Source organism: Saccopteryx leptura, chromosome 2 (genome assembly GCF_036850995.1).
Source record: "Saccopteryx leptura isolate mSacLep1 chromosome 2, mSacLep1_pri_phased_curated, whole genome shotgun sequence".
NCBI lineage: Eukaryota > Metazoa > Chordata > Mammalia > Chiroptera > Emballonuridae > Saccopteryx > Saccopteryx leptura.
The window spans coordinates 176,838,551-176,851,108 of NC_089504.1; the positions used below are offsets into that span (position 1 = coordinate 176,838,551).

Genomic DNA, 12,558 nt, shown 5'->3' on the forward strand with positions numbered 1-12,558 from the left:
AATATATTTGATTTGATTGTTTTCAGAGACCTGAGTGATAATGCAATCATGTCCTTACAAGGCAATGTATTTTCACAAATGAAGAAACTTCAACAATTGTAAGCTTTTCTTCTAAGAGTTTTCAATAAAGCTTAGAGGGGAAAACGATCATGGGGTATATCATCCTGGGTATGTCTATAAAATGTATCTTGCACATTCTTAAAATTTCTTAACGTTTTATATCAGAAAACAAAAACGGCAATGACAGAAAAATTTGTTCCTTTTCTTAAAAGAGTTTTCCTTTCTGTGATGAGTGCGATTTAAATTTGTAAGACCTGATACAGTACAGTGCATAAGTATAGTAACAAGTTTTCAGTAGTGAGGTATTTTTGATATATCAGCACTTCTGTCTTAATAGGTCAGCAAGAACAACAAAAAATTGTGCTGGTCATAATCCGTGCATGTTAAGAGGGACTCTAGGATATTATCGCATGGGCTGTGTGTATTTGGTTTCCCTGTTCATTGCTTTGTTAATATTTACTTGAGTTTCATTTACTTGTAAAAATCTGCATTTCATACAAAACAAATTGAATATAATTACTCTCCTCAGGCATTTAAATACATCTAGCCTTTTGTGTGATTGCCAACTAAAATGGCTCCCACAGTGGGTGGCGGAAAACAACTTTCAGAGCTTTGTAAATGCCAGTTGTGCCCATCCTCAGCTGCTAAAGGGAAGAAGTATTTTTGCTGTTAGCCCAGATGGCTTTGTGTGTGGTGAGTACAGCTATTGCCCTTGCCTTTTACTCATTTTTTTTTAATTTCTCCCATTTGTCCAAATAATGGTTTTGAATAAATGTATGCTCTTTCAATAAAGCTTTTATTTCTGCTGGGGTAGATGAAAATAGATCTATAGTTTTCTCATTATTTTAATTTTACATATGGGAAGGAGCGTTTTTGTCATCTTTGTTTTGGCATTATGGTGGTTTAATGGAAAGAATGACATGGGATCTTCGGAGAATTGAAGGCTGAAGTGCCAGCCCTTCTACTTAATTAAATTCCCTCAGTCTCTGTGTCTGTGAAATGGGAACTCTGCTGTCGCTCTTCCCAGTGCCAGGGTTGTTGAGGGGCTCCCAGGAGCTCAGAGAGAAGGCTGAACTGAACCCTGTGCAAATGCTATTTATGTGACATAGAAAGAGAAAATTATCAGTGATTTATAAGCTGCTAAAATTGTGCTGTTGGTGGGTAAAGCATTACAAGTAATAGTACGTTTGAATTTATTATAAATAAATTTAAGGTCTGTTCTAGTGTCTCAGCATTTCACCTTCAGAAGTCTTACCCAGATGTTAGCAGATCTGGATCAAAAATCAGTTTTCATCTCTTGGGACAGTTTCCTCTTCTATACTACACTGTTTACTGTTCACCACTATGGAGACTTTTGTAAAAATGAATGTAGGTGTAGAACATGAAATCAAAATATGCTTAAATTTTAGCATGTGCATTAAGATATTACAGAGCCTAATTTTACATTGGCCTTTAAAAATGTATTTAAAACTGCTTTGCCTGTGATTGTTTAGATAAGTAAAAAAAAGATGTATATATATGTTTTTTTTTTAGGTTGCAGCATTAAACAGTGCCAACAGTTTCTAGAAATAAAACGTAGCTTTTGGATCTAAATAAGCTTTTGACACTTATCTATAAGGACCTGAGCTATTTTCACAGTTCTCTAGTTCTAAGATATGAACTATTTATGACTTTGAGACATACAGGGTATGGCAAAAGTAGGTTTACAGTTGTCTATATGGGAAATAATACAATAATTAATAAAAATAATACAAGAATAAAGAATAAATGGTGTTTTGTGTACTCACAACTATAAATCTACTTTTGCCCCACCCTGAATATACAGTATTTATATTTCATTCCCTTTATTGTAAGGAATAAACATTGACTTAACAGACCATAATTTTAGAATAATGCAAAAGAAACTTACCTTGATTACTACATGCAGGCATGGCATTGGTAATTAGCAGCACTGGAGTTATCCCACGCACTTCTTTTGTTTTTGTTTGTTTTGCAAGAGAGAGAGAGAGACAGGCAGGGAGAAGGATGAGAAGCATCAACTCATAGTGCAGCACCTTAGCTGTTCATTGATTACTTCTCATGTGCCTTGACCGAGGGGCTCCAGCCAAGCCAGTGACCCTCTGCTCAAGCCAGCGACCGGCTTGAGATAATTTTGATGATTCTGCACTGAAGCCAGTGACCCTGAGCTCACACTGATGAGCTTGCGCTCAAGTTGGGGACCTCGGGGTTTCTAACCTGGAACCTCAGTGTCCCAGGTCTGTGCTCTAACCACTGTGCCACTACTGGTGAGGCATACACTCCCACGTTATTTTTGCAGAGAACCCAAATAATACATTTTGGTAGATCTGAGATGTTTCCTTCTGTGTTTAGACTCTCTCTGAGAAACTGAAGTTCAAAAAGGTAACTTCCAAAAAGTAACAGAGAACTAAAAATAACTGTTTGGAATGAAAGAGTTGCTTAGCTCTAATTATAATGTAGCTCTGGCGGTGGAGCACAGCGGCTTGGTGTGCCGTCCACTCGGAGCTGCAGGCTGAAGCCAGTGGCTCGCAATGAGCCACGGAGGTGCTTTTTCTTTCACGACAGGATGATTTTCTTCTGTTCTACATGCATTTGACTGCTTTTCCTGTGGGTTCTATTTTTTTGGTAACTAGGGTGTCAATTGTGATCTTTTGTGATACTGATATTGATGTTTGAGTTCTTACTTTCGCTGCTCCTTATCTGTGGAGAACATGGGGAGGATTGCAGTTCCTGATAGTAGCATTTAAAAGGTGGTCTATAAGCCTGGAAGATTCCTAAACGATTTTGTCCTTCTATTTATATTTTAAAAAACACAAGTAGTCTGGGATATACTGTATTCCAAAACAACAGTCTTCTCTCCATTCCTGATTGGTAATGAGATCTTTGTCTCTACTTGAAGTAAATGAACCCCTTTATAAACACCACCACCGGGGCTGCTCGTCCATCTGTGAAGCATACACAAAGGGTACAACCTAAGCCCCTGTTTGTTTTGAGTTTCTTGGTGTTCAGATCTGAGTAGCATTTGGATTCTCAAGCCTTAAAGTTATTTTGTTTCCTCCTCTCCATTTTGAACAGATGATTTCCCTAAACCCCAGATCACAGTTCAGCCAGAAACACAAGCAGCCATAAAAGGGTCCAATTTGAGCTTTATCTGCTCGGCTGCCAGCAGCAGTGATTCCCCAATGACTTTTGCTTGGAAAAAAGACAATGAACTCCTGCATGATGCTGAAATGGAAAATTATGCACACCTCCGGGCCCAAGGCGGGGAGGTGATGGAGTATACCACCATTCTGCGGCTGCGCAACGTGGAATTTACCAGCGAAGGGAAATACCAGTGTGTCATCTCCAATCACTTCGGTTCATCCTACTCCATCAAAGCCAAGCTTACAGTAAATAGTATGTGATCTGACTTTTCCTTTTGTATTTAAAGGCACCTTTTAGGAACAGACAGCAGCTGGTTTCTTCTTCCTAATCCTGTCCTCTGCTCTCATAGTTCTAGACCTAACTTTTTTTATTCTTACCCCTCACTCCACAAAATTAAGGTTCTTGGTTATTTGTATCTAAACAAGCATTTTTTGTGTCGATTCTATCCATAGTGTGGTGGGTAACACAGAGATGAACCAGTTTGTACTCTTTGGAAATTCACAATGTATTAATTTGACATGGGAGACCATGAAGCATAGTGTTAAAGCACACCCCCTTTAATGCAAAGACCTGGGTTTGAATCCTGCCACTTTTGCTTACAGCTGTGTGACTCCAAGCAAGTTACTTAACTTCTTTGTGCCTCCATTTCTACATCTGTCAATTAGGGAGAATAGTATCTCCCATATAGAGGTATGAAATTCATTAAATAAAAATTTGGTAAAGCAGTTGACAAAATATCTAAAATATAGTAAGTACTTCGTAAATGCAGTAAGTGTTCACTGCTCTTAATAAAAGAAGTATATCATTGTTTGCTTGGTGTGGCAGGCACAGAAGTTGACAGTTGGATCCTTGTCACTTTATCATTAATCATTTTTAATTTGTACCTTCCATGGTAAAAAGAGTTTTGAATGATTCATTAATGCATTCAACAAATGATTGCAGAAGCCTGACACAAAAATTTTGAGTTTAAATTGTAGGACAGAACATATTTAAAGTCATAGAGTATATTAGAACCAGGAGGAAATTAAAAAAAAAAAAAAGAAGGAATGGTCATGATACAAAGAAATAAACTGATTTGCCCAAGCTCTCACGGATAGTTTTTGAGGAAACTGAAAAGTAGCAGGAAGACCTTCAGTCTGAAGACCTTGTGTTTTATACTGACTCCATCCTTTTGGAAGCTCTGTAACCTTGAGGAAGTCACTTAATCTTTCCATCTCAACTTAGATTCTTTGTCTTGTAATTAGAAATAACCTGTACCTTACCTGTGTCAGGCATGTTTGTAAGCATCAAAAAGAGGTGGTGAAAACCTCCACAGTGCTAATGCCTACATTGCTTTTCTGATTTCAGTGCTTCCTTCCTTCACCAAGACCCCCATGGACCTTACCATCCGCGCCGGGGCCATGGCGCGCTTAGAATGCGCTGCGCTGGGGCACCCAGCCCCGCAGATAGCCTGGCAGAAGGATGGAGGCACTGACTTCCCTGCCGCAAGGGAGAGACGCATGCATGTTATGCCGGAGGACGATGTGTTCTTCATCGTGGACGTGAAGATAGAGGACATTGGGGTGTATAGCTGCACTGCTCAAAACAGTGCGGGAAGCATTTCTGCAAATGCCACTCTCACTGTCTTAGGTAAGTGGGTAATTTCAGATTCTGTGACATATTGAATGAGTCTTAACTAGCTCACCCAAAGACCTTCAGTGTCAAAAAGCTCTGAGGGTGAGAGAGGATCCGTAGGACACCACCCTTTCCTGGAAAGAACAAATGGCTTGTCAGGAGCTTTGAGGTCAGGAGTGCATTACATCTTCAAGTCCGTGGCCAGTGAGATGAATCTGCTGCCTGTGTGCTGAGGAGAGAGAAATGCTTCCCGTTTTGTAGGGTTCACCCTCTTCTACTCTCTCCGTCATCCAGTCTCCACCAATATCTTAACGCTGTGCAGAGTATGTGAGCTCACAGATTGGGAAGGACCTTTTTGTCTTTTCTCAGCCTGCCCTGGCACTCTGGAAACTAGAATTAGTTTATTTTTTACCTACACAAATGGTTTTTTAAAATGTGAACATATTAACCATATGTGTATCTTTAAAGGAGTTAAAGTAACTTATTGACACCAAATAATAAAAGGAAATTATTTTCAGAATTTCAGTATAGACCTGGACACCTAGTGCTAGAAAGTTTCTCTTTTTAAAAATTTAAATGTTTTGGTTTTTTAAAGCATCAACGTGCTCTCTTGCTTGAAATTATTTTTATACATTTTCTGTTTCTGAAAAATGTCTAAAATATTTGGCTTTGCCCTTCTTCTACCATTCGCTAGCCTTGTCAAGAGTGAAGGAGATTGAGGTTAAAAAAGAGTAAATATTACCCCTGACTGGTGGTGTGAGCAAACGACAACTGAACAATGAAATGAAATCCCTAATGTTGTGTATGTTCAGACTCTTAAAGAAGCATGTGCATTAAGTTGTGGGAGAAGAAAAATTTATCTTCCAGTTTGAATGAATTCAAAGGCTGGGTCTTATTCGAAACCTAGTTTCATTTAGTAGAGGAGTATCATAACTTGTCATTTCAGAAACACCGTCATTTCTGCGGCCCCTGTTAGACCGGACTGTGACCAGGGGAGAAACAGCCGTCCTACAGTGCATCGCTGGGGGCAGCCCTCCACCCAGGCTGAATTGGACCAAGGATGATAGCCCGTTGATGGTGACTGAGAGGCACTTCTTTGCCGCAGGCAATCAGCTGCTGATCATTGTGGACTCAGATGTCAGCGATGCTGGGAAATACACATGTGAAATGTCTAACACCCTTGGCACTGAGAGAGGCCACTTGCGCCTCAGTGTGATCCCCACTCCGACTTGTGACTCCCCTCAGATGACCGCCTCTTCGTTAGACGATGACGGGTGGGCCACTGTGGGCATCGTGATCATAGCGGTGGTTTGCTGTGTGGTAGGCACGTCACTTGTGTGGGTGGTCATCATATACCACACGAGGCGGAGGAATGAAGATTGCAGCATTACCAACACAGGTGTGTAAACAGAAGCTTGGCACCGGTGCAGCCATCGTGTGTGTTTGTGATCCTGTGGTAATTTTCTTCTAGAATGTGTATCTTGCAGTCTGAGGCCATGTCAGAAGGGTGACTCATTTGTTTCAAGCTGCAGAAATATGATTAGCTAAAATAACTCCTTGGCCCAAAGTAAAGCTGATGTGAAAAGGTTAATATGTTTTGTTAAAACCTCAACAGAATATCCTGTTGCCTGAGAGTCAGTGGAAACGGTGGAGTTAAACAGCCTGACTTTTTCACAAGATGGTAATGGAGATCCAGAAACAGCCCTTCGTTTATGAGGATCCTGCCCTGCTGTAGGTTTTGTCCTGTATGCAGGAGTCTAGGGAGACCACTAGTTACTAGTGGGAGAGGCCCACGTGTAAGCTCTGATACTGAAGAATAACACGGAGTCAGGACCATAGTGGAAATCAAGCTTGGTTCAAGAGCTTAGATCTATCCCATGAACATTCTTAAACCTTTTCTTTTTATACATTTATTGTCTTTGAAATTTGGGAGAGGCATCCCACTGGCAATCAAAGTAGGAAATCTGCTCAGGCTTCCCAGAACAGCAGAGCCCTGGTCTGCCTGAGTGCTGCGTCCGCGGCTGGCCGCAGCTATCCGCAGCTGATTGCCTGCTGCTGGCTTCGCGGGAGCAGGTTGATTGGACCCTAGAGAAACCAACGCAGTATATACTGTTCACTGGGGAAGTGGGGGGCCTCTCAGGACCCTTTGTAGTTAATAGAGTGCTGTTGTTTGACTGCAGATGAGACCAACTTGCCGGCAGATATCCCCAGTTACCTGTCGTCTCAGGGAACACTAGCTGACAGGCAGGATGGGTATGTCTCCTCTGAAAGCGGAAGCCACCACCAGTTTGTCACTTCAGGGAGCGGATTTTTCTTACCACAACATGATAGTAATGGTGAGTGTTTAAAATGAACATAGGCTGTAGTTGTTTTGAAAATACTCAGATGGAAGGCTCAAATATAACATTAATTTTCACCAGAAATTGAATTTAGGACAGTGAAAGTTAAAAACATTTTCTTAAATACTAGAAAACTCTTTGTTTCTGATAATAAAAGGAGACAAGTAGTAGGTAAAGTTCAATTTAGTTTCCTCCATGCAAGGTAAGTATTTTCTTTACATAATATGTCTTTTTTGGCCCTGAATGTTCTCTTTATTAAACATTGACTGGCTTCATGCATGATCTTAAAAGTCAAATTATTTAAAAATCATTTTATTAGAGAAACCTAACTCTTGATTCTAGCTTTTAAGGACTGTATGTTCTTAAAAATAATAATGAAGGCAGCATGAATAAGAGTATAGGCTTGGTTCAAAACCCACTTCTGACACTTCCTGTGTATCCTTAGGCAGTTATAGTACTTCCTGTTAGATTGTTTTGAAAATTAAATAAAATGGTAATGGAAAACGTGCAAGCTCTGATACTGAAGAATAACACGGAGTCAGGACTATAGCGGAAATCAAGCTTGGTTCACGAGCTTAGATCTATCCCATGAACATTCTTAAACCTTTTCTTGTTGTACATTTATTGTCTTCGAAATTTGGGAGAGGCATCCCACTGGCAAAGTAGGAAATCCGCTCAGGCTTCCCAGAACAGCAGAGCCCTGGTCTGCCTGAGTGCTTGGCACATATTAAGGGTTCAACAAGTGGAAGCTAGTGACATTATTTTCAAGCATTTCGGCATCTTTTCCTACAGGCATTTATTGAGTGTCAGTTCTGTGGTGAACTCCATACTTGGGAGGAAAAAATATTTGTTTTCAGTTTCATAGTGTAGTCAGTGTTGAGACAGAAAGTTTAGCAAATAATTACAAACTTGGTAAGGCAGTGATAGAGGGTAGAAAGTTAAAAGATTTCAGTGTAAAAGTGGGTGTTCTGGTTAGATTCATTCGGTTGAAAAGAGCAGAGGCCCAAACTTGTTCAAATATAACAGGGTTTACTGAAAAGACATTTATAAAAGTCTGCAGGGGCTAAACCGGAGCCTAACAGTGCCACACCGCCTGGATGCCTAGGCTAGGGCGTGGTCTGCTCTCAGCAGCGCTGCAGGTCAGCAGCATGCTGAGTCACATTCTGCACATTTGCTTTGCTCTGAGACCACCGCCAACCCTCTGTTCGGTTTCTGCTTCCTGCTTGCCAGGCACATGGCTCATCATGGCATCTCTAACCCTTATCATCTGTCTTATCCTTCAACTGCTCTGTCCACTGCTAACTAGCACATTGGTGCTGGGTTGTTTAGCACAAATATAATAGGACTTGTTTTTGGCTGAGCCCACAGAGGTGGATATAACAGTGGGCGCACCCTGGACCCCGACTTCTGAAGGGTCCCATAAAACCCCAACTTTACACTTTTTTTTTTATTTTATTTTTTATTTTTTGTATTTTTTGTATTTTTCTGAAGCTGAAAACGGGGAGGCAGTCAGACAGACTCCCGCATGCGCCCTACTGGGATCCACCCAGCACGCCCACCAGGGGGCGATGCTCTGCCCATCCGGGTTGTCGCTCTGTCGCGACCAGAGCCATTCTAGCGCCTGAGGCAGAGGCCATGGAGCCATCCTCAGTGCTCGGGCCATCTTTTGCTCCAATGGAGCCTCGGCTGTGGGAGGGGAAGAGAGAGACAGAGAGGAAGGAGAGGGGGAGGGGTGGAGAAGCAGATGGGCGCTTCTCCTGTGTGCCCTGGCCGGGAATCAAACCCGGGACTCCTGCATGCCAGGCCGACGCTCTACCACTGAGCCAACCGGCCAGGGCTACACTTTTTGTAATGTAAGGAGCCCAATATTTTCTTCTGCGCTTGGGGCCTCAACTGACTTTAATCCACCTCTGTGAGCCTGTCTTTGCTTTGTGCATGAAGAGGTCATTGGTTAAGTAAGTGCCAGCCTATGGTCCTGGTCATCTGTGACTGTAGAGAAAGGGCAGTGCTAATGGCTTCATGTGGTTTAGGTCACAGCACTTTGCTGCAGTGTCCATATACAGATCAGTTTCTCATGGAATCAGGTGGGGCCAGCAAACAGGTTAACACATCAAGTACAATGGTTAACCAAGTCCTCCGTTACTAAGATGTCACAAGCTTACTCAGTCCATAGGCTTCAGTAAATTTTTTTTAAAACTAAATTTTGTATTTTTTTCTTTTATATGATACTCTGTTCAAAGTTTTCATCTATATATATGGAAAATAGCAAAAGTGGGGAAAATACTGAATGGTACTTGAATAGAATCGGTTCAGTGACTGAGATATCTGTTTTAAAGGGACGTGCCATATTGACAACAGCAGTGAAGCTGATGAGGAAGCCGCCGCAGATCCATTCCTCTGTCCCTTCGTGGAGTCCCCGGGCCCTGTGTGTCTGAACAGCAGCCTGTATGGGTCAGACCCTTTCGAAGGCTATCATACAGGTATGCAGTTTTTTTACCTCACTTCTGTTTCCTGAAAGGTTTCTAGAACTAACACTAGCTGTCTCCTTCTGATACTGTCCCGAAATGAAAAAGGCTGTGGTCCGGACTTGAGGACTGCTTTACTGGACCACTGTGAGCCCAGTTACATCAAGAAAAAGGAGTGCTACCCCTGTCCTCATCCTTCAGAAGAACCCTGCGAACAGAATGTCCGTGACATCGTGCGGCCTTCCCACATGAGGACATTAATCAACTCTACTTACTCTCAGAGTGAAGGGCTCAGAACGAAAAATGTGTGTCTGAACAAGTCCTCTTTGGATTTTAGTCCAAGTACAGAGCCAGCATCAGTTACTCTGAGTAATTCGTTCATGGGTAAGTTTACTCAGTTATGAGATATCTTAACTTGGGACCCAGGTCCCTCGTTGCATGTGGGAGAGCAATGAAAGCTTCAGTTGCTGAACTGGTAGAAAATGGTTTCTGTTTTTTGTTTGGTTTTATTTTTTAATGATTCAGTTATGACATCCTGTTAGTATATGCGTTTCTCAAAGCAGAGTCAGCTGTGGGGGATTTTACTTGATTGTGTATTTCATCTACAGCAGCCTGAAGAGCTTTCCGGGTTACACTGTGTGTGGCATCGTGGAACACACGCGTTTTTGAAGTACTTAGGAGCTGAGTTTGTCAGCCGTGTGGAAAAAGCGGTTTGGGGCCACAGCAGCCTTTGGGGTAGAGTTGTGTGCAGTGCGTGATTGTGGTTTGGGATGTCTGGTGGCTTATAACTGAACCCTCAGCCGAAGGGTAGATGCATCCTACCTGGCAACAGCTCACTGTTTGTTTGCCAGGCTAGACTACCTTAGGCAAAGTAGGCCAGCAGTGCCTTCAGGCCCTCATTGTTGGTGGTGGACACTGACTGGCATCAAGATTCACCTGCGGACATTTTTAGTTTAGTGCATGGAACCAGGGAGATGGAAAACTGAGCTCATCTTTTCGCTGAGTGTCGATAGGGGAAAATAAACCACAGCCTGTCCTGATTTTTTTTTTTTTTAAGAAATAGAATTTTAAAATATTTTACCCAGCTATTAAGAAATTTTGTTTGTCACAGTATAATTATATATTCCTTTCTTGAAAAAAAAAATGAAAATAATATCTTTTATATAACTGAGGCAAAAATTTGAGTCAATCGAATAACATTTTCTACTAAAAAGGAAAGAACATAGTGTAAGGATTATTTTAAAACATACTTTCTTTATTCAAGCACAGTTTATTTGTATTGAAATTGTAGGCTCTTCAGTCCTAAAGTGGGCTTTGGGGAGAATTTTTATTGGGGCACTTCCTTGCTCAGTGATTAATACTACTATAGGTCATGAGATGTGACAAAGGTCAGATGCATGTGTGTAGTGGACATACATGGGGGTATAAATGTCCTAAGCTCCATTCTGTCAGTTCTGCATCAAAAAAGAGAAACACACACCAGAGTAGGTACCATAATGTGGACGTGTAAAAAATGTTTACTTGTGTTTATGGAGTAAGATGCTCCATTTCACATGCTTTCTGGTGACTTACGTGTTGGCAAAAGGAGCCAGATGCTAAAGGCGTTTCTTTCTTTCAGGAACATTTGGAAAGCCCCTGAGAAGACCCCACCTGGATGCCTTTTCAAGCTCTGGACAGCCATCGGATTGTCAGCCAGGAGACTTGCACTTGAAAGCTCATTCTTCTCCAGACTTTGAGTCAGAGGAAGATCGGAAAGAAAGGACAGATTTTCAGCAAGAAAATCACACATGTTCCTATAAACACACCTTAGAAAACCACAGGACTCCAAATATTCAGTCTTATAATTTGGACACATAGACCGAACAAGAGCAAAGCGTTCTAACACACTACTACCTCAAGTGGACTTTTATTTAAAAGAGAGAGAATCCTATGTTTTTAAATGGAGTTATGAATTTTAAAAGGATAAAATGTCTTATTTATACAGATGGACCAAAATTACCAAATTTATAAAAAATTTTATACTGGGAGTAACTTTCATATAAGAATTTCTTTAAAAACAATTTTATAACTTTGTTTTAGGCAAAATTTTGTGTAAATTAAGGGTGTAAATTCATGACTATTTTATGTATTTTTATAATGCCAGATTTCTTTTTACTGAAAATAAGTACTAAATCATTTTACATAATACCTGTCTTGTACTTTCTTTGAATAGAGGTCATTTCATTTTATTTTGCACATAACATTTAATAAAATGTATCATTTTGATCCTAAGCCCCATCTATACAATATTATTTTTTTGTTTTCAACACCGTGTAGGCTTAATTATTTCATAGTATCCTGTCTCAAATTGATGAAAATTATATGCAGCACATAAAAATATGAGCAAAAAATGACCATTCTGCCTGCCTCCCAGAGTTGTCTTTCAGACTCAAATCAGATGTGAAAGCACATAGTAAACAGGAAGGCCCTATAAAGATTCAAGATAGATTAGTTAGTTTCTAACTTTTCAAACAAGATTTATTATAGTCTGGTGTAATGTAGTATACCACCATTGCTTAAATCACTGCTCAAGTCGCAATTCCTTAATTATAACAATGCCTTATTGGTCCAATGCCTTGTGCTTTTTCAGAGTTTCACGTTCACCATCCCTTTAATGTTAACAAGGGCAGTCTTTGAACATTTCTGGAATTAGAATGGCTATAGTAGACGTGGATTTTCATACACTGTTCCAGGTTATAATGGGATGCTGGTAGAATTTTTTGCTGTTACTGATTTTCTGCTGATTGAGCAGTTCTTACAGAAAAAGGTACAGTATTCTAACCTATCTTGCAACTTTCTTTAAGAATTAAAATACTTTTATAATTTGGTCATCATAGCTGTACTTGTTAAAATCTTGACTCTCCTATCTGTCAAGATTT

The 12,558-nt window shown here is 40.6% G+C and overlaps 1 protein-coding gene across 3 annotated transcripts in view; it reads left to right on the forward strand.

Annotated features, from left to right (window-relative positions):
* The window catches only part of LRIG3 (leucine rich repeats and immunoglobulin like domains 3), a 56,707-nt gene extending 44,587 nt beyond the window's left edge, over positions 1 to 12,120 (forward strand). Inside the window, exons 11-19 of one of the 3 annotated variants that reach the window (XM_066369331.1) lie at positions 27 to 98; positions 590 to 753; positions 3,154 to 3,474; positions 4,570 to 4,851; positions 5,783 to 6,235; positions 7,017 to 7,172; positions 9,512 to 9,655; positions 9,749 to 10,024; positions 11,259 to 12,118. In XM_066369331.1, coding sequence (XP_066225428.1) covers positions 27 to 98; positions 590 to 753; positions 3,154 to 3,474; positions 4,570 to 4,851; positions 5,783 to 6,235; positions 7,017 to 7,172; positions 9,512 to 9,655; positions 9,749 to 10,024; positions 11,259 to 11,497 — 2,107 coding nt within the window. In that variant the 3' untranslated portion in view covers positions 11,498 to 12,118. Of the gene's footprint in view, positions 1 to 26; positions 99 to 589; positions 754 to 3,153; positions 3,475 to 4,569; positions 4,852 to 5,782; positions 6,236 to 7,016; positions 7,173 to 9,511; positions 9,656 to 9,748; positions 10,025 to 11,258 lie in introns of all 3 variants that reach the window. The other 2 variants (XM_066369333.1, XM_066369332.1) reach the window with 2 other exon arrangements.
* Positions 12,121 to 12,558: the final 438 nt, after the last annotated feature.